General features: G+C 36.8%; 1 protein-coding gene and 1 non-coding gene across 7 annotated transcripts in view; one reads left to right on the plus strand and one right to left on the minus strand.

Moving 5' to 3' along the window:
* The window catches only part of ALS2 (alsin Rho guanine nucleotide exchange factor ALS2), an 87,022-nt gene that overhangs the window by 37,137 nt on the left and 25,016 nt on the right, over positions 1–24,869 (plus strand). For all 6 annotated transcript variants that reach the window (XM_060106041.1, XM_060106039.1, XM_060106042.1 and 3 more), the window contains exons 8-17: positions 601–678; positions 3,382–3,564; positions 5,238–5,409; positions 7,416–7,596; positions 9,371–9,436; positions 13,786–13,948; positions 18,255–18,386; positions 18,790–18,918; positions 19,288–19,358; positions 19,756–19,822. In XM_060106041.1, the coding sequence (XP_059962024.1) occupies positions 601–678; positions 3,382–3,564; positions 5,238–5,409; positions 7,416–7,596; positions 9,371–9,436; positions 13,786–13,948; positions 18,255–18,386; positions 18,790–18,918; positions 19,288–19,358; positions 19,756–19,822 (1,242 nt within the window). The remainder of the gene's footprint in view (positions 1–600; positions 679–3,381; positions 3,565–5,237; positions 5,410–7,415; positions 7,597–9,370; positions 9,437–13,785; positions 13,949–18,254; positions 18,387–18,789; positions 18,919–19,287; positions 19,359–19,755; positions 19,823–24,869) is intronic.
* Positions 16,501–16,606, minus strand: LOC132495579 (U6 spliceosomal RNA). Its single transcript, XR_009533307.1, has one exon. It is a non-coding gene; the product is annotated as a U6 spliceosomal RNA (small nuclear RNA).

Here is a 24,869-nt window from a genome sequence, read left to right on the forward strand (position 1 = left end):
ATTGCAATCTGGTTGTTTTTCGTCTGTAGTGGAGCATAGGTATTTGTGTGTCTCCTACAGCAACTCTTCATGTATAAAAAGGCTCTCTAGTCATTCCATAGTGCTCCTATCCACAGAGTAAAGAATCATGATTACTTTTTCTTCATGGTACTTACCTTTTTTTAAAAAAATCACTTTCTTTGTAAGAGGCAGTATAGGATAGTTCCTGGGATTAAATCCTGGCCCTGCTGCTTACAAATTTGTGACCTCCCTGGGCCAATTTCCTTATTAAAAAAAAAGGTTCTTGTGATAATGAAACATTAATTAATACACAGAAAGTATATTCAGAACAACGCCTGGCAGGTAATAACCCCCCCAAAATATTAGTTACTGTTATTATTAGTCCTTGGAGTGTGTCTTAACTATGTACTCTATCTCCCCATTATCTCAGTCTTGTTTTAAAGTGAATTTTCTTAATATTTTTTATTCTAAAGAGTGGAAAGACTAGTATAAGTAATTTGTGTGTAACTGTTGGTATATATATGTTATTATAAAAGTTCAGAATTGACATGGAAACTCAGAGTCACATCTCTTACCTACTTTCCTGTTGTTTTCTAATAGGTTTACTCATGGGGTAGCAATACCTTTGGTCAACTTGGGCATTCCGATTTTCCAACAACAGTTCCTCGTCTTGTAAAGGTACTTTAGTGAATTTGATAACTTTTATAGCAACTTATTCCAGAATTCTAAGTTAGAACACTTTATATTTCTCCATTTCTTGTTTTATAAAATTAGGAGAATTGTATACTTGTAACCTAAGTTTGTTATGATGTACATTAAAATTAAAAAAAAAAAATGAAGCCACTTGTTTTCAGGCTAAATGTTTCCTTTTTTTTGATGTGTTAGTTTATATTTCTTTTCTTCTTGGCTTCATTGAGCATTCATAGTTTTTTTTTTTTAAGTAAAAATGAACAAGTTCATTCTTTTCAAGCAAATGTTTCTAGCACTGTGATGTTGACTTTTGAGCTTTATACTACCAAATAATGCCTACTCTTTGACTTCTCGCCTAAGTTTGACTTTTATTTTAAGTGTGACTTTTATATAACATTATTTGATGGTTTGTTTAGTTTTGTTTGTTTTGTTTTTACATACATAGTAGTAAAACCTTTTTGTAACCCTTTTAATTTTCTATAGGGAAGCTAAAAGCATAGATAATTTCTTTACTGCTGTGTGAATTGGTTTTAGTTTATGTAATGCTATTCAGAGATTGGTAACTTCTAGTCCCTTTGGTGCAGTTTTAGAGGACTGTTTCTCAACCTTTTTTTCTGCCACAACGTCCTGCAGAAATACAAAATTCATCAATAGTATTGACTCCTTATATAAGATTTGTTTGTTTTGGGGGATGTTGTTGACAGGGAGTAGGCATGCTGCTAGCCTGGTAGGCTAACAGAATGGAATGTGGAGCTCATGTATTCATAGTTTGATTCTGATATCTCCCCTATCCCAACACATGCTCTCTCCACTGAGAGTAATAGAGACTAAAAAAGTATAGTTACTTCAGTTTCAGGAACATCATTCACATATAAGCTATAGTTAATACATATTCTGCTGATTCATGTGTTCAGTGTACACTATGCGTCCATCACTATATTAAGACCTTTACATGCTCCCTTTCCTTCCAGTGAACTTAATTTTACTGGGAAGAAAAGACTTAAATAAAACATTAGGGAACAGTTGTTAATTCTAGCTCCAATCTTAAATATTTTCAGCATAAAACATTTTAGTAGTAAGCTATTCAATTTCTGATATTTTATCACAAATAAAAATATGGTAACTCACTGTTCCTTGTTTTCTGTTATTTGAATAAAGTAGAATATGCATCTATTCATACTAAGGTAACTTGTAATATAGCATGGAGACGCTGGAAATACAATTTTTATTTAAAATTTTAGAGTCAGACAAGAGAGAATAGAATTTGTTATAAGGTTTTAGTTTCATTACTCTTTAACTGTGCGTATGAAAATACAACATCATTATTTTGGTTTTTATTTGGGGGAAGGGTGAGAAAAACATTTTGAAGTCATTTTAATTAATATGTGAATTAAAGTCAAGGCAGAGTGAGATCTGAATTAGTTTTGATTAGAGATTAAGAAGACGACTCTCTCCTCCTCCAAAAATTTTAATTCATTCTTTGCAAAACCAACAGGAAGTCAGTTATTTGGATAGCCTGAATTTGAGAAGATAATGTCATGCTGGAAGAGGATAACTATAAAGTAGTGGAGATGTGTGTGTGCAAGCTCACACACACACACACACACACACACACACACACACACACATTCACCTAATCACCTAGGATTTGAACCCTATCTAGACACAGAGAATCTAACAGATTAGAAGTTTTTTGCTTATTGTTACACGAGTCATGGCTGAAGCTGGGTCTGCAGGTTGGGGCAGTAGTTTTCATTAGCAGAACACTTCCTTCAAATGAAACCTTATGCAGAATCCCCTACATAAAACAGGTAACCGTGGAACTATTTTAGTTGAAGGATGGAGGTGGGTTGGGGGCAAAACCCTGGTACCTGCCTTTCCATGGTGGCTTCTGAATCACTGTGTGGAATCCTAAGGTTTGAAAACCATTGATTTAAGGCAGTGGTTTTCAAACTTTTGCATACATCAGAATCACCTGGAGAGCTTGTCAAAGCAGGTTGCCCGGTCGGACCCCCCAATAGCAATGTGGCCTGAGTGTGCATTTCTCACATGTTCCTAGATGATTGCTGCTGCTGCTGCTGCTGCAAAGACTACTCGTTGAGCACCACTGGTCTAGGGGATCCATGTAGATGGGCTTCTAAGGGGTCCTGCCTGTTTCAACATCCTGGGACACAGTGAAGTCACATCAGAGAGGTAGTGAGTTCCAAGTGGGAAAACAACTTTAGCACCCACGGGTTTAGTTGGCCAGGATGGAATTTAGCCTTGTTAGATTTTCTTTTCACCTTGATTTTTGTGCACATAGCAGAATATGTATGGACAAAGGTGTGTCCTAGCTGTCAGAATAGGGCTCTAGAAGTTTCTGGGCCTTTGTAATACAAGCTGAGTCTGTGGCAACTTCCAAAAATAACAATGAAAAAATCAAGTCTATGGTTTTATCTTTTTAAATTTCCATTTTTCAGTTTTTTATGAAACAATCCAGTTCTAAATTTACAGGCTGAACAAGGGTTCCTTCTCACTCCTGCATCTGTTCTGCAGTTAATCGGGTACATTGCTGGGTGAGTTTTGCCGTCTTGAGATGTGGCTGACTTTGTACTCCACCTGTTCAAGTAACTTAACATTCCATTTCCCGTGGATTTGGAGTTCCATCAGATTCCTTCATCTCGGACAGACAATGTCCTCCTGTCGTTGCAGGTGAACAGTGAAAATGGAGTCTGGAGTGTAGCTGCAGGCCAGGATTATTCCCTGTTTTTAGTGGATACCGAAGACTTCCAGCCTGGATTATGTTACAGTGGCCGGCAGGACCCGACAGAAGGTGACAACCTTCCAGAGAATCACAGTGGTACTAAGACTCCAATACTTCTCTCCTGTAGTAAGGTGAACAGGAATTGGATCCTAAGGCCCACATTCTATAACACATGAGAAGTCTTTCGTTTCTGTTGCTTTTGTATGGTATGCCTATTATTAAGTGTCTCTGACTAATGTATTTAAAATTGCAAACCAACTTGCCACCCCCTTCTCTTCTTATCTCCTTTTCCTGCCTTATTTCTCTCCGCAGTGCATATCATCATCTCACACACTATATAGTTCACTTATTTTGTCTATTGTCTGTCTTCCCTTACTGTAAGATTCACAAGAGGAAGGATTTTAGACTCTCCCATTTACTGTTGGATCCTCATAGTAAATATTTCTATAAATATTTGTTGAATTAGCACCCTCACATAGGGATATTAAAATACATATTTCACAGCAAAGTCTTCTGACTGTGTTCATGGAGTCCTCAGAGGTGAATCAGAATAGAAATTGAATAGATGAATTTTTAACTGTAAGTGGGAAGTAAAAATTGTGGGGGCCTGAGGTGGGCTCGTGGCAGACCTGGCAGGCCACAAACAGTGCTCTTTTTCCCATCACTTCCCCTCTTTTCTTAGCTTTTCATTTTGTTTACTACTGTTTACTCATTTTTCCTTCATTGATCTGAATTTCTTTGCTTTCCTACTTCTTACCTCTTTTTCATAAACATAAAACCATTGGTTTGTTTCTGGTTTTCTTTTTCCCCACTTCAGTAACTCACACCCTCAAAGTGATACACTGCAAGGAAATTAACCCTCAAAGCTAGTACCTTCTGGATTTTTTATTCTTACTGACTAATATATCCTATGGATTGTTTTTTATCCTTTGTGTTTATTTTTCTGGCTAAATATGTAAGCTCTGAATGTATATAGGGGTGAGATCTTCCTTGCTAAAGGTAACACTGGCCAAGATTTGGTTCTTGACCTATATTAGACTGTTATTCCAGACATACTAATTGACTCTCTGTAGTTCTTGATCCTGACTCCACATTCCTCATTAAAGATTCCACAGTCCAGATAAAGGATGAAATAGGCTGATGAAAGGGATGAGACTCAATATGTGTCTTTAGTTACCATGGGCTATTAATAGTCTATTGGCCTGCAGCTTGGTTGCCTAGTTTAATAGGGATATGTGACAAAGGCATCAAAAGTTTTTATTCAGTGGTGTCATGGATAAATGACAAAATCCCCTTTTAAAGAAAACCCCTTTCTGTTGTACTTTTAAAAGATAGCTCCTAGATCGTTGATATTTTGACATACAGCATAGAGATCCTCGCTGCTCTCATCTATTTCATGCAAAAAGGGGTCCTGAGGCATGTGTCTGTATCATTTGGATCTTTGTATATTTAGAGGGTCTGTGGTTCTAACCACATGTAAAATGAAATAAAAGGTATTGTGGCAATAAATAATAGTATAGATGTATATAGTTATATATAGATCATGCTATAGATATATAACAACAATGTACTGGTAAACCAGCCCTAAAAATCAAAGTAAAACCAAAAGCTCTGATTTATAGTGTTTTCCAATTTTTTCTGGTAATTTCCCTATTGCCACTTTCAAACTACTAACGATTTAATAAGCAACTTGCTGCAGAATTCCTGCATTGGCTCTCACCAGCTGAAATGAGCCAACTTCAGTGCCCAAATTGCTACTAATAAATTATATTTTATCTTTAATCTTTTTCTTTTCCTGTTTTAGCTTGGATATATAAGCAGAGTGACAGCAGGAAAAGACAGCTATCTAGCCTTGGTGGACAAAAACATTATGGGATATATTGCCAGTCTCCATGAGTTGGCTACTACAGAAAGACAGTTCTATTCAAAACTAAGTGATATCAAGTCTCAGGTTCTGAGGCCTCTTCTCAGTTTAGGTAAGTAGAACCTCCCCCCTCCCCTCTTTCCACCCACTCAATTATCAGGACTCTCGTTTTATCTGTTTTTTCTATATCACAAATAAAGAAAACTTTTTGTTTGAGTTGTACTCTTCTCCTTTCTTTCCAGTCTCTTCTTTTGTGCACAGGTAGTCCACAACTTACGAACTATTTCCACTTTGCCAATAGCCCAGCTGCCCCTATCCTTCCACCCCCAGAGCTCCTTTCACTTGCGGAAGTAGAAAAATGGAGCTTTCAGAAGATTCATGGCAGAGAAACAGAACAACTTTGGGAGAGTTGATCCTAGGAGTCAGACTTCTAAACAACACTTCTAGCCCCACTAGTCCTAAGATACCTTATGTTATATGCTACCCAAATTTTTCATTTTCTTTGTTCTGGTTCTTAGAATTTTATCAAGTAGAACTTCATTTGGATTTACAAATAGTCTCTAAAAATGTGGATAACTGTATGAGTGCTAAGTGTCTTACCCAACATTAGCAGGAATTGATTAAATCTGATCCCTTTTCTTAGCTGTAATCAGTTACAAGAGAGATTGAAGGTAAGGAGATAATATGGGGAAAATAGATTACAATAGTCCTAGGTAGGGTGCTACTGTCCAGATATACTAGGGTATAGCATATAGACCCCACTTGGGGTATCGAGGTTAGAAAGGAATGCAAAATGGAGATGAGGGTGGGCTATTAAAGGTTAATTTCCCATAGTTCAAAAATTTTTCAGGATTTGGCCTTACACTCAGAAGATGGACAGGATTTTTTTTTTCTCTTTCTTTCTCCTGAACTCCTTGACCCACTGTGTGGACACAGAATTCAGACCAATACTGTAGTACTTAAATTCTGCCTTGTTTATACATCATTTTTCCACTTTAAGGTGACGTTGGCTTGTGTAGATCAGCCCATTATTTTTAATGGGAAAACGTCTACTTTTCTTTTTTTTATTTTTATTTTTTATTGGAATATAGTTGCTTTTACATATTTATTTATTTTTAATTGGAGTATAGTTGCTTGTATTTATTTATTTTTTAATTGGAGTATAGTTGCTTTTCTGTTTTTCAAACACCTAACTTATAGTCTTTCCAAATTCAATCCCTTTGTAAGTTGGGGACTATCTGCTTGTTTTTGGTTTTAATATGTTTTGCTTTTTTAAATGTTGTAGAGTTCCTGTTCTATAAATTCCCCTCCAGTGGGTGGGCTCAACACCCCAGGATGTTGGCAAGGGATATGGAAGCAATCCAAGCTGGAAGCTTCCTGGATTGCTCTGAAAGGAAAGTGAAACTTGCCGTTTTCCTGTTCTGATTCCTGATTTCTTTGTTGGTTTTAGCTGGTCTGCTCATCAACCTCACTGCTTGGAGAAAAGTCCTACAAATTGGGAACTTTGGACTGGGAAAAAGCAATAATCTCCTGATGCCCTCTGTAAAGTTAAGAGTGACCAAGGCAGTCTGATTTTTTGATTGCTTTGTCTGCAGTGAAGGGTTGGGCTTGTCCAAGGGACAAGTAGAGCAGAAGTCAGTGCAAAAGTTGAAAATGTTAACCAAGATATAGCTATAGAAGTGAGTTTAATTCCTGGCTGTCACTAACCAGTTGTGTGAAATTAGATAATTCACTTCCTTTCTCTTGGCCTTAGATGACTTATCTTCAAAATGAGAGGAGAATTGGATTAGCACAGTGGTTCTCAAATTTGGCTGGTCTTCAGAATTACTGGAAGGCACTTAAAAAATCCGTCGGGGGATCTTAACTCTGGCCTACTGAGTCAGAATCTGTAGGGTCCTGTGAATGTTTTTAACAGGTTCCTCAAATGACTGGATACTGTGATCTCTGAATTTGCTTTTTTTTTTTTTAACACTGATTATTTAAGTTCCATAGTTGAGAGTACATCTCAACACGTTAAGTATTTTTAGAAGAGGGAAGTTCGTAATCTTGGTCATAAAAAAGTATTCAGATAATGAATCTTTAGGTTATGTTATCATCATCATCATCATTTTGTTCCAGAAAATTTGGGCACTGCAAGTACAGTCCAGCTGTTGCAGGAGGTGGCAAGCCGGTTCAGCAAGCTGTGTTACCTAATTGGTCAACATGGAACCTCACTGAGCAGCTTCCTTCAGGGGATAAAGGAAGCCAGGAGTTTGGTCATCCTGAAGCATGCAAGTCTCTTCTTGGATAGTTATACAGAGCAAGTATCCAGTCCTGTGTCATGTTCAGTCTCTGCAGGGTTATTCTGCCAAGGAGAACAGCTCCTTAATCAGAAGAGACTAGATTAGGGAGAGTGCTATAAGGTAATAGAAATTGCAAAGCAGCGTTTTAATCTTAAGACAACTATAGTTCTGCATTGCTAAAATTTTAGTTTGCTCTAAGGGGAAAAAAGATTTCAGTATAATGCATTCTCAAATTTCCTTCTGTATTCTAGCAGAATGATTGACAGTGTACTTAGTTTACAAAAAAGTATTATAATAAATATGGTTCTTTAGAGAACAATTTTGTTTCCTGAAGTAAATTATACTAAAATTTGAGGAAATAGGTAACTAAGCAGTTATTTTAAGACCAACTGTTGATTGTAAATATGGAGCTCTTCCAGTGCCTGCTTTTCACTGTTGTGTACATGGAGAGTTTAAAGACCAAACTATCTTTAGAATAATGATATTTTTGTAATAAAACCTAAGATAGTGATCCAAAGTTCTTTTCATGTTTTTCAAGTAAAATATCCCAACTGTATTTGAAATTTTAAGTATTTCTCACTTTTTCTTATGTGAGGCATAATTTAAGTGTTATTTTAATGTATATTAGGTCCTGCTGTTGTTCTGAAGTGTAGATTTTAAAGTCACCCATAATCCTACCACCAGAAATAACCATTGTTAATAATCTTAGTGTATCTCCTTTCAAACTTAACGCATATATGTGCAGATAGATGTATGTGATTTTAGTTCTAAGCAAAATTGAATATATTTGAAGCTATGGTCTGGGAGGAAATACCCTGATTAGAGTCTTTTAAGTCATCATATTTCAGATATAAAAAAAGTAGAATAATGTGATACGAATTTACTTTTTTAAACTAGATTTTTGTGTGTGTGAAAGTTCAGCTTTGACTAGTATTAATTTTTCTTTTTTGACTTGTACAGATCTCATAATGTACTTCTTCTTTTTCTGCTCTGATACGTCAGGACTTATGCTTGGAAATGCTTTTATTTTGATACCTTGGGCTTTTAAAAAAAATGTAATAATGTATTCATATAGATCAGGCAAGTAAAAAAATCTTGATTTGTTTATGAATTTTTAAAACTATTTTTAATTGTGGTAAAATACACATAACATAAAATTTACCACTGTAACCATTTTTAAGTGTTCAGTACCTTGGGCTGGTCTTAGTAGGAATTTGCCTTCTCTCTCAAAGTCAGTTGATTCCATTTGCCGGCCCGGGAGTGTGAAAGAAATGTACACGGTGCAAAGCAGTATTTCAAGACTTATTCTTTATCTGTACATCAGTACTTAACCAACATTTTCTAACCCTTTTTCACTTAAGCTCCTTTAACATATTTTCTTACCTTCTCTATTGTTTATTTCTGAAGACTTAATTGGGAAACCTAAAGAGAAGATTAGAGAAAATTTTTATTAAAAATCCAACAATTTTAGTCATCTTTTCTCATGTTTGTTAAGTTACCAAAGTAAAATCTATCAAGTAAATTCTAGCATCTTCTGCATAACTTTAGGTGTTTTAAAAAAAATTCCTATTAACATCTTTACTGAAATGGCCTTTTTCTCCTGACTGTTGTGATCATGTAACTTGCCCTTCTCTTCAGTCCTTTATAGTTCATGAATGTTAGCATCACAAAAGTTCTGAAACTCGCTGATGAGATTCCAAGAAGTATCTATTCCAGATGCATGTTCAAAAACTCTGAAGAGCAAATTTACTTTTTAACACTAATATGCATGTGTTTTCTTTTTTGCTCAAGGTATTGCACATCTATTACAAATTTCCTGGTTATGGGAGGATTCCAGCTTCTTGCTAAACCCGCCATGTAAGCAAATACATACTTTACAGTTATTATTCTAACAACCAAAGATCATGTTTTATAGCATTCTGTGTTTTTAAGTGCCCAGGAAAAACTTTGACTTGGTCCTTTTGCCAAACAAATCAAAATGTAGACTTTCACTAAATCTTATGAAAGATAGGTTTTATTAGCTCCTTATTATCATTGGAAGTAGCATGGTATTGAAAAAGCCACAAGATCTGTGTCCTTTTTTACTGCTACCACTGATTATCCCCAAGACTTTGGACAGCTCTCCTCACCAAATTGAGCCTAACTTTTTTTCTCTGAAAAATGGGAATGTTTTCTCCCCAGTTGTGAGGAACAAATATTTATGTGATGGTACAGAGAAAAGTGCAGAGTGTTACACAAATGCAAAGTTTTTGCATTTAGTCTCTGGATACGTAATAAATATAAAAGCCCCTTGCATGAGCCAGTCATTCTGAACTGTGTCGTTTCTCAGCAAGTGTTGACCTAGCAAGAAAGACAGGTTTAAAAAATCAGTTATATTTTAATAGTAAACATTTCAAATATATACTCACAACCAAGATTGAAGTTTAAACCCAGATGTCAGTGTTTTACCATGTTTGCTTTTGATCTTATATCCTAATAGAAAGAATAGTAATGACTGTGTCTCATTTCTAGTTTTAAAGGGAATGCTTTTAATATTTCACCATTCAACATGATTGCCTTAGGTTTTTGGTAAATATTATTTATAGGGTTAAACAGCTCCCTTCTAAAACTTGAAGAGCAATTGATTTTTTAAAAATGTTAAATATCCTTGCGTTCCCAAGGTAAATTCAGTGCTCTTTATGTATTAGTTTTTTAATACATTTCTGGATTCAATTTGCTAATATTTAAGATGTTTGCATTTATATGAATATGATGTTTTCCTTCTCTTCTGAACTTGCCCAGTTTTGGTAAGAGGATTGTAGTAGTAATTATAAAATGAGTTAGAGAGCTTCCTCTCTTTTTCTATCAAAATACAGATCAGGATTATCTGTACCTTGAAGATTTGGTAGAAATCATCTGTTAAAAAGCATGGCCTTCATGGGAGCATTTACTGTAGGGAGTTTTTAAGCTACTATTTGGTTTTTTTAATGAATAGGTCTGTTCAAGTCTTTATTTCTTCTTTCAGCTTTAATTGTTTATACTTTTCTGGAAAATTGTTTCAAATTTATTGGCATAATATTTTTATCATTGTCTTAAGATGTGTTCACCTCTATAATTTGTTGTAGCTCCTATTTTTCATCCCTATTATTATTTATTTGAGCCTTTTATCTTTTTATCTTGGTCAGTCTTATCAGCAGTTTACCCTTTTTTGTTATTCTTTTCAAAGATTAAGCTGTAATTAATCCTTTCCTTTCTTTGTTTTCTGTTTCACTAATTTCTTTTTTATTTCCTTCTACTTTCTTCATGTTCATCTGTTCATGTCTTCCAACTTCATGAGTTTAGCATTTAGTTCATTAATTTTTCAATCTTTTAATTTTTCTAAAGTTCTCATCTAAGGCTATAAATTTCCCTCTAAGTGTTGCTTTAGCTGTATGTAAAAAGTTTTGATCCATTTTGTTTTTGTAGTCATTCAGTTCTAAATATTTCTCTGATTTCCATCCTGATTTGACTCCTGTCACGTGCTCATTCATTTCCAAAATATAGGGGTTTGGCCTTCATTTTTTAAATGACAGGTTAAAGAATGTTATATTTTAAACTTATGTAGTAATTTTTAAATCCTTGATCTTGCTATTTTGTTTAATATTAATATTATGACACTGCTTTCTATTCTTTTACTTTTTAGCCCTTCTGTAATGTAACCTTTCTCTAGTATTTCAGAGTCGAGTTCTCAAGGGTTGATCTGATTCCTTGTTAGAGCAGCTAAAGCAAATGACATAAGTGAAAGCCTCTTGCGAGAGCCTGGACAAGTGGAAAGCAGTTAATGAACTCTGGGTGACTCTGAGCTATGGAAGCAGATATTAAGTTTGGATTTGGGCAGCATTTCCTAAACAGTGGTTCATGAACCCCAGGGTTTTACATAGTTAAAGGCAGTAATAACATTTTTTAACTTCTATTTACAAAATCAGTAATTTAAGTTACTTTAAGGTATTCATTTAAAAAGAGAACACGTTGAGAATCTCTAGAGTATAGCTAGTGAGCCCATGGGCAATTAGTGAATCTGCCTAAGCTTTCATCACTTAGCTGGTTTATCACTTAGCCATTCACCTCAGGCTAGCCTGGTGGTTTGATCATCAGATATATATTTTTTTAATATTGTGGTAAAATATACGTAGCATTTATCATTTTAACCATTCCTAAGTGTATGGTTCTGTGGCATCAAGCACATTCAGATGTTGTGTAAACCACTGTCTCTACACAAAACTTTTTATCATCCCCAACAAAAATTCTGTACCCATTAAACAGAGACTCCCCCCACCCGAGCCCCTGGTAACCTCTACTCCCTGTTTCTATGAATTTGCCTGCTCTAGGTACCATATAAGTGGAATCATAGTAGTTGTCCTTCCGTGTCTGGCTTATTTCCCTAAGTATAATGTTTTCAAGGTCCATCCATGTGGTAGCATATAACAAAATTTCATTTCATTATATGTCTGAATAATATTCCATTGTATGTATATACCACATTTTGATTATCCATTCATCTGTCAATGGACACTTGGGTTGTTTTTACCTTTAATATATTTATTTTTTGAGTAACAAGTGCAAACCTAGCCATATAAGGAAAGAGCAATATTGCCACTATTGGATTCAAAACTCCCAAGAGAAGATAAGCTTAACAGAGTAGTTCAGGTTTTCTGAGAGCATACTAGGGTCCCTTTTGGGAAAGTCTATAGGCAAGGACTTGAGTGAGTCCAGAAAGGTAATAGGGATTTACAAGTGTTGGAACATTTCTGGTCTAGTACTGGGCATCCAGAAGAAATGTGGTCAGAGGGAGTATGTGTTCACCATTTACCACCTCCGTCTCTCAGGAGCAGGTCAAAGCAGAATACTTCTGTGGGGTTAAATAAGTTTCCCCAGCAGCTGTCAGCAATAGAATGTGGTGGAGGAAGTAGGAACATCCAACAAGTCAATATAAACAAAATCTGGGCCATGTTCCTCGGGGCACGCTCTCTTAATTGCATTATTAAACAGTCCACTTTGTGTCATTGAACTTATGGGTTCCAGGAAATTACTACATATTTTTCCATCTTTCTAAGATAAATTTTATAATTTCTGAGTTAAACATCTCTTTATTCCATAGTTCTCTATTCCACAGTCCACTTTGTGCCATTGAACTTATGGTTTCCTGGAAATTATTACATATGTTTCCATCTTTCTAAGATAATATTTTTATAATTTCTGAGTTAAACATCTTTTTATTCCATAGTTCTCTAAGGGATTATAAAATTATTCATTTTTGCTTTATAGTCTTGTGTGACATTGTTTTGTTTGAAGCCTTGTAGCTGAGAATTGTAGTATAGTGCTTGTAAAGCAGTCAGGTTAGTACCTGGCACATAATTATTGTTCATTAAGTGGCAGATAATGATTATTACTCTGTTCCACCAACTCTTACTACTTTACAGATCTTTTAAGTGTTTTAGTCGGGCGAGCATAGTCTCAATGGGTTACTGATCAGCCTTAAAATTTGCAGTAAAATTTTAATTATGAACTTATATATAATTGAATATAAAAACTAAATGTTGGCTTCAGTTTGAAATGCTTTTGATGATCTCAGCATTGAAATCTGCACATGTAATTTGCTTTACTGTTTCCTGTTAATTGTAGTACTGGTATCTACAGCTTTTTATTACTGTCCTGTAATAGACTCTTATTAGATGATAAACAATTGAAAAAAAATAAGAAATTAGAAGTATTTTAATATTCCACGCCAATTCTGTTAGAGCAAAGAGCTTTGTTTTTCCTCCAGTATTTCTGTGTAGCACAACTGACTAGAGCAGTTAGTCTTGCCATTTATTGCTGTAACTTTTGGCCTGGAAACTTAACAGGTAAATGTGTCAGCTGGTCTCCAATTATTCCCTGAAACTGTGGGATGTATGATTCATTTCCTAGAACTTCAGGCACAAGCCTGTGATTAACCATCTCTATTACAGAGTTACTATTGCTACCATTTGCTACTTTTTGTACCCCCAAATCCCATTTTATAGGCAGGGAATTTCTTTTAATTACATCTGGTTTATTTCATTGTATTAATCTTCTGGTACTTTCTTTCATAGCACCTAAAAATGTACATTTTGAAAAAGGTAGTATCAAGTGAAATATTTCTACTCAATATCATGCATGTTGTCAGTACCAAAATGATTAACTGAATCCCTTTTTTTCTCTACCTTCAGTGATTTCCTAAATAAAAACCAGGAACTATTGCAAGATTTATCAGAAGTGAATGGTGAAAACACCCAATTGATGGAAATATTGAATACCCTGTTTTTCTTGCCAATCAGACGACTTCATAATTATGCCAAGGTTTTGCTAAAGCTTGCTACTTGTTTTGAAGTGGTAAGCTCTCATGTATACCTCCTTTGGACACTTGGGAAGTCAAGGATCATTGTTTGTTTGTTTGTTTGAATAATGCTACCCCAAGATCTGGAACTACACTAATTTTGTATTTATAACGTGTCTAAATTTATTTTTCTTCAGGGAAATGAAAGAAGAAAATATGACTGTAGGTATATCTAGTGTTCTTTGCTGTAGATTCAGTTTCCTCTCAGGACCTTAACAAGATTAATTTTATTCATTTTATGAAAGTCTAAAGTTGAGACCCAGTTGTGCTACTCATTCAATAGTTGTCCAAGTTTGAGTACATACTGAGTACAATTACACAGAGCTGTTTAAAACCCTGGCTTCCTATATAATGACACACACTTGTACGGCAGTGGCATTAGCACCTAGCCTGGACTCATGATAAACTTATGCCAGGTATTTGGGTCACCTTGGCACATGCTATGAGAAATCACAGTGTTACAGGATTTTCTCAAATGTTAACGAGTTCACTTTCTGTATTAAATTAGTTAGGTGGAGTCCTAGAAAATTAGCACTGCTGTAGGATATGGGTGTATGTTAAAGCTGGTCCTAAGGCAGTCACCTTTGAAATTGTACTGAAATGTGTTGTTTTATTTTGTTTCCATTCTGGAGGGCTCTAGAGAAACCATAATGATTCTAGGGTTTCTTATAGTTCAGGATTTTTCAAATCTTGGAATCTATCTCCTTCTCTGGACAGATATTGTCTCCAGAGTGATCTAGGAATTGATGTGGCCTTTCTACGTTTGATCCTACTGTGGTCTTGTGGGTCTGTTCTTTTGTCTGGTTTCAGTGTTACCCCAAACTGATCTAATTTCAGCTATGAAGGTTTGAGCTGCACAAATTGTTCAGAGTCTGATACTGTACTATTTCCAGTTTGAAGAGTCCTAATTCTGTGTAAAAAATCCATGCTCTTTTAGTTTGGAATTAAAGGCCCTTCACAGTCTGATACTCTCTTTTGTTTCTAGCCTTATAGTCTACCCTGTGTCCTACATGTTAGTTCAGATTCCCTGGATATAGTTCTCATATGCTTTATATTTCCTTCCTGAAACACCCTACCTCTATCCTCATTATGGGAAACCTTCAAGGCTTGAGTCAAAAATCTTTTTCTCATGAAAATGAAACCCTCTCTGACCATACTCCACTCCTTTCCCTGCCCATCTCTTAAGAATTAGTTATTCCCTTCTCTGTGTTTTGCTAGTACTTTATGTCCCCATTATTTTCTTATCACATTATGTCGGTGATCCTCAACCAGGGTTGGGGATCAAAATCGTCTGTGTTTTTCAAAACACGTGGCTATGTTCCATCACTGCAAATTGTTATTTAGTAAGTGTAAGGTATAGCTCAGACATTATATGTGTATAAAGTTCTTTAAATAAAAATAATACCTAATATTTATTAAATGCACTCCATGTGCCAGGTACTGTTCTAAGCCTGTTATGTATATTCATTTTATCCCCACATCGACCCTGTGAAATAGATATTATTATTATCATCCCCCTTTTTCAGATGAGAGAATTGAGGCATAGCTGAGAATTGGTAGAGCTAGAATTCATATCAGAGCATTCTGGCTCCAGAGTCTCTTTCTTTGACTATTTTACTATATTGTCTCTTCCAATAACCTATTAACAAAACCACTGTATTATTCTGGTATGTTATATGTTTTTCTGTCTTCTCTGCCTAGTTATAAGCTCCCAGAAGACAAAGATTGTGCCTTACTTATTTTTTTATCCCTGGCACTCAACAGAATATTCCATATGTAGTAGATACCATTAAATGTTCCTTAAATGAATGGAAAAAATGGATATGAATGACTGAGAACTGTGGAATGTAAAGTAATTACGAACGTGAGGAATCATCTTTTCACCTTACCTTCTGCTCACTCTCCACAAGACACCGCAATTATACCCTATCCCATGGTTGATTCTCAAAGCTTGGTCACAGACACCTGGGGGTTCTAGAGACCCTTTCAGGAGATGGCAGGATCAAACTGTTCAGGACAGTACTAAGACATTTGCTGATTACGCTGTGTTGTTTGCACTCATGGTGCAGAGATAAAGATGGGTCAAACTGCTGGCTCCTTAGCATGAATCAAGGCAGTGGCACCAAACTATACTCAGTCATTGTGTTCTTTGCTGGCATGTACTTGCAGTTAAAAAACAAAATAAACAAACAAAAAATTGCCAGTTTCACTTAAAAAACATTCTTGATAAAGCAGTAAAAATTATTAATTCTTTTTAACATCAACCACTGAGTATACATTAAAAAAAAAGAGAGATATAATTGACATATAACATTTTATTAGTTTCAGGTATACAACATAGTGATTCAATATATGTACATATTATGAAATGACCACAGTTAAGTCTAGTTAACATTTATCACCGCACACAGAAATACGTCTTTTTAACATTCTGCATGATGAAATGGGGAGTACACAGAAAGCAGCTCTGCTGCATCCCAAAGTATGAATGTTTTTCAAGGAAAAGCACAAGATTGAGATCGTTTGAGTTGAAAGCTGCCTTTTTCTTTTAAATGTGGAACGCTTCACAAATTTGCACATCATCCTTGCTCAGAGGCCATGCGAATCTTCTGCGTATCGTTCCAATTTTAGTATATGTGCTGCTGAAGCAGCACTTTTTTTTTTTTTAACTTGAAAGAACAATTGACAGATAAACTATGGTTATTCAGACTTGGGTATTTGACAGATACTTTCTCAAAAAAGGGGGTTAAATGGGCCTGTCACTTCAAGGAGAACAACTGACAGTATTTGTTGCCAATGATAAAAGCTGAATTTTTAAGTTTGAAATAGTTTCTTTTTTTTTTTTTTTTTGCATTACGCGGGCCTCTCACTGTTGTGGCCTCTCCCGTTGCGGAGCACAGGCTCCGGACGCGCAGGCTCAGCGGCCATGCCTCATGGGCCCAGCCGCTCTGCGGCATGTGGGATCCTCCCGGACCGGGGCACGAACCCATGTCCCCCGCATCGGCAGGCGGACTAGCAACCACTGCGCCACCAGGGAAGCCCAAAGCTGAATTTTTAAGCAAAAATTAAAATGTGGAAAACGTGTGTATCACTGCAAGCTTGGCATTTTTCCAATATTTAAAGACTTTCTGATGAGATTGGTGACGATTTAATGTGCTTTTTGATACAATAAAATGTATCAACATTTGGAAGATCTGCATAATTCACTGAACCAGTATTTTTCAAATGTCCAATTCACACGTTATAAAATCATGCATAGGTTTAAAAAAAATCTATTCAAAGTGTAGGATAGACCAGTGAATTTTAATGTAACAGGATACAAAGAGTTTGATGTAGTTTCAGATTCCACATTTTAGCTACTCTTTAAGAAGCTACCACTTAACAAGTTTTGGTATAGTTTCAAAGGAGAATATCCACAATTATATGAAATGGCTATTAAAATCCTCCTCCCTTTTCCGACTATATATCTTTAAAAAGTAAGATTTTCTTCATTTATTTCAAATAAAGAATCTTAACAGATTAAATGCAATGGCAGATATGAAAATCCAGCCGTCATCTTTTAAGTCAGATAATAAAGAGATTGGAAAAGATGTAGAACAATGCTACCTTCCTCAGGAATCATCTTTTTGTTTTGGAAATTTTAGTTATTTTTCATTAAAAATGTTATTGTATTTGAAGTGAGTTAATAAAGATTTAAAGTTTTTTTTTTTTTTTTTTTTTTTTGCGGTATGCGGGCCTCTCACTGTTGTGGCCTCCCCCGTTGCGGAGCACAGGCTCCGGACGCGCAGGCTCAGCGGCCATGGCTCACGGGCCCAGCCGCTCCGCGGCATATGGGATCCTCCCAGACCGGGGCACGAACCTGTATCCCCTGCATCGGCAGGCGGACTCTCAACCACTTGCGCCACCAGGGAGGCCCAAGATTTAAAGTTTTTTAAACTTTATTTTTTGATATGGTAAATATCAGGAGATAATAACCCACAGAAGCAAAACAGAGGGATCCCGAGACCAAAACCCCTGAGAATTCCTGTCCTATCCTGAGTTCTCTGCTGCTGTCCTCACTGATAACTGTCAGTGTGTATTTCTTTTCCCCTTGAGTTCTTCCCTTATTTCATATGTACCTGTATGTGGTAGTATTTTCTGGAACCAGTCTTCTTTTTCCTCAGCTCCCTTTAGTGTACCATATCTGTTCTTAGGCTGGCTTCCCTCTCTAAATTATTACTACATATCTAAACCACACTGAGTCTACAAATTCTGGACAATTGTTTTATATTCTTTTTTCCCTCCTTAATTATTGGCCTCTAGACATCTCCAGAATACCAGAAACTGCAGGATTCCAGTTCTTGTTATGAGTCTCTTGCTCTCCATCTCGGCAGGAAAAGGAAGGAAGCAGAATACACACTGGGTTTCTGGAAGACCTTTCCTGGAAAAATGACGGTAAACCATGCCAATTGTTGATATCCCAGCAGACAGCAGGCTTATCCATAACAGCTGCCATTATTTTCTCAGTTTTTCACTTATTTATGGTAATAATGCTTTAATGACCCCTTTTCTAAGGGCAACGAAGGACCACAGCAGTGGGGGCTTTAAATATCACCACCTTCTCTCATGGCTAGGAATCCTTTCTGAATATGTCTCTCCCTCTTTTGTTTGTTCCTATCTTTTTATTTTCCTTTGAGCACTGATTTTGTGAAATGTTTGGATCCCGTCTGAATTTAGGTTTAACACCAAGCTAAGCTATGACCAACACATTCTCCTAAATGGGATTTGTATCTTTTTCATCTTCTCTTTGTAGAAAATAATTTTGATACTTCAATTTTGTATTTGTTTTTAATCCCAGGATTCCTTGAGGAAGCCAGAGCGTCGACTGCTGTGTGAGAGCAGTAACCGGGCCCTGTCTCTGCAGCACGCTGGGAGGTTTTCTGTGAATTGGTTCATTCTCTTCAATGATGCCCTAGTCCATGCCCAGGTAGGCTGGATTCCTAACCTTAAAAGAGGCCCTGGAAGGTGCAGTACTATGAGTATTTAATTAATCGTAGTATCAGTTTATTTTACAGACTATTGTGATTTTACTGAAACTCTTGAGTAAAAGAGACTGTTTAGCTTGCTTTTGTGGTACCGGCCAGATTTCAGGGAGCTTTTTTAGTTTCCAACTTGAAAATGAGTGTCAGCCGTCTGAAGGGGTCCTTGCAGCAGACATGGCGAGACCATTGGGGTTAGTTATATTATGGGGACTATGTGGCTGAGGTGGACTTAACCATTTGAAAGGGGCTCTGCAGCAGCGACCCCAAGGCCCACATGGGCTTTCTCAGATGTTTCTCCATGTTCTTTGTTTCAGTTCTCCACACACCATGTTTTCCCTTTGGCCACACTGTGGGCAGAGCCACTTTCTGAAGAAGCTGGTGGTGTGTAAGTGTCCCCCCAACCTCATTCCCTTCCTCTGTTACTTACCCAGTTTGTTTCCTTAGACATGAATAAAATGGGGAGGCTCAGGAGGCCTCCCCATTCTGCACAAGAAGGCTTACCCTCCCAGTACGTAGGCAGTAAGTGCCCTGCTGTGAAGAACATGACAAATCATGACAAGTGGTGGAAGGGCTTCTCCATTGTTCTCATCCCCATTGTTTAACCCAGAGAAATAACTGTGTCCTTTTCCCAACGTGGGAACCACACCCGGAGCACTGAATATATTTAAATTTAATTGACTTCGGATCCCTTTGAAATAAACAAGTTGCTTTTCATATTTGAGGATTGATGTTGTAATGACAGGTTGTCACACTGACTGATCTTTGTCCTTGTGAACATTTAGGAATGGCCTAAAGATAACTACACCCGAGGAGCAGTTCACTCTCATTTCATCAACACCCCAGGAAAAGGTTAGTCCATCATGGTATTTTCTTTCCATCTTTGGCCTGGCTCTTTCTGTCTCTTATGGTGGTAAGAAAGAGATAAAAATTGTTCTTGCTTGCCTAATGATCCATAATTATGTCTGATAAATCTTCATTAAACCAAGACTGTAGAATTTTGTTGTTGTTCTTTATTTTATTTTGTTTTTTTATACAGCAGGTTCTTATTAGTTATCTATTTTATACATATTGGTGCATACATGTCAATCTGAGTCTCCCAATTCATCACACCACCACCACCACTTTCCCCCCTTGGTGTCCATATGTTTGTTCTCTACATATGTGTCTCTATTTCTGCCTTGCAAACCGGTTCATCTGTACCATTTTTCTAGATTCCACATATATGCATTTATATATGATATTTGTTTTTCTCTTTCTGACTTACTTCACTCTGTATGACAGCCTCTGTGTCCATCCGCATCTCTACAAATGACCCAATTTCTTTCCTTTTTATGGCTGAGTAATATTCCATTGTATATATGTACCACATCTTCTTTATCCATTCATCTGTCGATGGGCATTTAAGTTGCTTCCATGTCCTGGCTATTGTAAATAGTGCTGCAATGAACATTGGGGTGCATGTGTCTTCTTTTTTTTTTTTTTTTTTTGCGGTACGCAGGCCTCTCACTGTTGTGGCCTCTCCCGTTGTGGAGCACAGGCTCCGGACGCACAGGCTCAGTGGCCATCGCTCACGGGCCCAGCCACTCCGTGGTTTGTGGGATCCTCCCGGACCGGGGCACGAACCCACGTCCCCTGCATCGGCAGGCAGACTCTCAACCACTCACTGCGCCACCAGGGAAGCCCGCGTGTGTCTTTTTGAATTATGGTTTTCTCTGGGTATATGCCCAGTAGTGTGATTGCTGGGTTATATACAGTAATTCTGTTTTTAGTTTTGTAAGGAACCTCCATGCTGTTCTCCATAGTGGCTGTATCAATTTACATTCCCAGCAACAATGCAGGAGGGTTCCCTTTTCTCCACACCCTCTCCAGCATTTGTTTGTAGATTTTCTGATGATGCCCATTCTAACTGGTGTGAGGTGATACCTCACTGTAGTTTTGATTTGCATTTCTATTTTGGAGATTAATGCTTTGTCCATTGATTCATTTGCAAATATTTTCTCCCATTCTGAGGGTTGTCTTTTCGTCTTGTTTATAGTTTCCTTTGCTGTGCAAAAGCTTTTAAGTTTCGTTAGGTCCCATTTGTTTCTTTTTGTTTTTATTTCCATTACTCTAGGAGGTGGGTCAAAAAAGATCTTGCTGTGATTTATGTTAAAGAGTGTTCTTCCTATGTTTTCCTCTAAGAGTTTTATAGTGTCTGGTCTTACATTTCAGTCTCTAATCCATTTTGAGTTTATTTTTGTGTATGGTGTTAGGGAGTGTTCTAAGTTCATCCCTTTACATGTAGCTGTCCAGTTTTCCCAGCACCACTTATTGAAGAGACTGTCTTTTCTCCATTGTATGTCGTTACCTCCTTTGTCATAGATTAGTTGACCATAGGTGTGTGGGTTTATCTCTGGGCTTTCTATCCTGTGCCATTGATCTATATTTCTGTTTTTGTGCAAGTACCATATTGTCTTGATTACTGTAGCTTTGTAGCATAATTTGAAGTCAGGGAACCTGATTCCTCCAGCTCCATTTTTCTTTCTCAAGATTGCTTTGGCTATTCCAGGTCTTTTGGGTCTCCATACAAATTTAAAAATTTTTTGTTCTAATTCTGTAAAAAATGCCATTGGTAATTTGATAGGGATTACACTGAATCTGTAGATTGCTTTGGGTGGTACAGTAATTTTCACAATATTGATTCTTCCAATCCAAGACCATGGTATATCTCTCCATCTGTTTGTGTCATCTTTGATTTCTTCCATCAGTGTCTTATAGTTTTCTGAGTACAGGTCTTTTACCTCCTTAGGTAGGTTTATTCCTAGGTATTTCATTCTTTTTGTTGCAGTGGTGAATGGGATTGTTGCCTTAATTTCTCTTTGTGATCTTTCGTTGTTAGTGTATAGGAATACAAAAGATTTCTCTGCTTTAATTTTGTATCCTACCACTTTACCAGATTCATTGATTAGCTCTGGTAGTTTTCTGGTGGCATCATTAGGATTCTCTATGTATGGTATCATGTCATCTGCAAACATGACAGTTTTACTTCTTCTTTTTCCAATTTGTATTCCTTTTATTTCTTTTGCTTCTCTGATTGCTGTGGCTAGGACTTTCAAAACTATGCTGAATAAGAGTGGTGAGAGTAGACATCCTTGTCTTGTTCCTGATCTTAGAGGAAATGTTTTCAGTTTTTCACCATTGAGAACGATGTTTGCTGTGGGTTTGTTGTATATGGCCTTATTATGTTGAGGTAGGTTCCCTCTGTGCCCACTTTCTGGAGAGTTTTTATCATAAATGCGTGTTGAATTTTATCAAAAGCTTTTTCTGAATCTATTGAGATGCTCTTATGGTTTTTATTCTTTAGTATGTTAATATGGTGTATCACATTGATTGATTTGCATACATTGAAGAATCCTTGCATCCCTGGGATAAATCCCACTTGATCATGGTTTATGATCCTTTTAATGTGTTGTTGGATTCTGTTTGCTAGTATTTTGTTGAGGATTTTTGCATCTGTATTCATCAGTGATATTCATCTGTAATTTTCTCTTTTTGTAACATCTTTGTCTGGTTTTGGTATCAGGGTGATGGTGGCCTTGTAGAATGAGTTTGGGAGTGTTCCTTCCTCTACAATTTTTTGGAAGAGCTTGAGAAGGATGGGTGTTAGCTCTTCTCTAAATGTTTGATAGAATTCACCTGTGAAGCCATCTGGTCCTGGACTTCTGTTTGTTGAAAGATTTTTAATCACAGTTTCAATTTCATTACTTGTGATTGGTCTGTTCATATTTTCTATTTGTTCCTGGTTCTGTCTTGGAAGATTATACCTTTCTAGGAATTTGTCCATTTCTTCCATGTTGTCCATTTTATAGGCATAAAGTTGCTTGTAGTAGTCTCTTAGGATGCTTTGTACTTCTGTGGTGTCTGTTGTAACTTCTCCTTTTTCATTTCTAATTTTATTGATTTGAGTCCTCTCCCTCTTTTTCTTGGTGAGTCTGGCTAATGGTTTATCAACTTTATCTTCTCAAAGAACCAGCTTTTACTTTTATTGATCTTTGCTGTTGTTTTCTTTGTTTCTGTTTCATTTATTTGTGCTCTGATCTTTATGATTTCTTTCCTTCTACCTAACTTTGGGTTTTGTTTGTTCTTGTTTATCTAGTTCCTTTAGGTGTAAGGTTAGATTTCTTTTTTGGCAATTCAAATATTTTTTATTTAAAGTTATTATAAAATATTGGTTATATTCCCTGTGCTATACAACATATACTTGTAGTCTATTTTATACATAGTAGTTTGTAACTCTTAATCCCCTACCCTTACCTTGCCACTTCCCCCTTCCCTCTCCCCACTGGTAACCACTAGTTTGTTCGGTTAGATTGTTTATTTGAGATTTTTCTTGTTTCTTGAGGTAGGATTGTAATGCTATAAACTTCTCTCTTAGAACTGCTTTTGCTGCATCGCGTAGGTTTTGGATTGTCGTGTTTTCATTGTCATATGTCTCTAGGTAGTTTTTGATTTCCTCTTTGATTTCTTCAGTGATCTCTTGGTTATTTAGTAACGTATTGTTTAGCCTCCATGTGTTTGTGTTTTTTACGTTTTTTTTCCCTGTAATTTATTTCTAATCTCATAGCATTGTGGTCAGAAAAGATGCTTGCTATGATTTCAATTTTCTTAAATTTACTAAGGCTTAATTTGTGACCCAAGATGTGATCTATCCTGGAGAACGTTCTGTGTGCACTTGAGAAGAAAGTGTAGTCTGCTGTTTGTGGATGGAATGACCTATAAATATGAATTAAGTCCATCTGGTCTATTTTGTCATTTAAAGCTTGTGTTTCCGTATTAATTTTCTGTCTGGATGATCTGTCCATTTGGGTAAGTGAGGTGTTAAAACTCCCCCACTATTACTGTGTTACTGTCGATTTCCTCTTTTATAGCTGTTTGCATTTGCCTTATGTATTGAGGTGCTCCTATGTTGGGTGCATATATATTTATAATTGTTATATCTTCCTCTTGGATTGATCCCTTGACCATTATGTAGTATCCTTCCTTGTCTCTTGTAACATTCTTTGATTTAAAGTCTATTTTATCTGATATGAGTATTGCTACTCCAGCTTTCTTTTGATTTCCATTTGCATGGAGTATCTTTTTCCGGCCCCTCACTTTCAGTCTATATGTGTCCCTAGGTCTGAAGTGGGTCTCTTGTAGACAGCAAATATATGGGTCTTGTTTTTGTATCCATTCAGTGAGTCTGTGTCTTTTTGTTGGAGCATTTAATCCATTCACATTTAAGGTATTTATCAATACGTATGTTCCTATTACCATTTTCTTAATTGTTTTGGGTTTGTTTTTGTAGGTCCTTTTTTTTAAAAATTAATTAATTTAATTTATTTATTTTTGGCTGCATTGGGTCTTTGTTGCTGCCCAGAGGCTTTCTGTAATTGTGGCGAGCGGGGGCTACTCTTCCTTGCGGTGCGCAGGCTTCTCATTGCAGTGGCTTCTCTTGTTGCAGAGCATGGGCTCTAGGTGCGTGGGCTTCAGTAGTTGTGGGATGTGGGCTCAGTAGTTATGGCTCATGGGCTCCAGAGCGCAGGCTCAGTAGTTGTAGCGCAAGGGCTTAGTTGCTCCACGACATGTGGCATCTTCCCGGACCAGGGCTTGAACCTGTGTCCCCTGCATTGGCAGGCTGATTCTTAACCACTGCACCACCAGGGAAGCCCTGTGGGTCCTTTTCTTCTCTTGTGTTTCCCACTTAGAGAAGTTCCTTTAGCATTTGTTGTAGAGCTGGTTTGGTGGTGCTGAATTCTCTTAGCTTTTGCTTGTCTGTAAAGCTTTTGATTTCTCCATCGAATCTGAATGAGATCCTTGCTGGGTAGAGTAATCTTGGTTGTAGTTTCTTCCCTTTCACCACTTTAAATATATCGTG

The sequence above is a fragment of the Mesoplodon densirostris genome, chromosome 8 (genome assembly GCF_025265405.1).
Source record: "Mesoplodon densirostris isolate mMesDen1 chromosome 8, mMesDen1 primary haplotype, whole genome shotgun sequence".
Classification (NCBI taxonomy): Eukaryota; Metazoa; Chordata; class Mammalia; order Artiodactyla; family Ziphiidae; genus Mesoplodon; species Mesoplodon densirostris.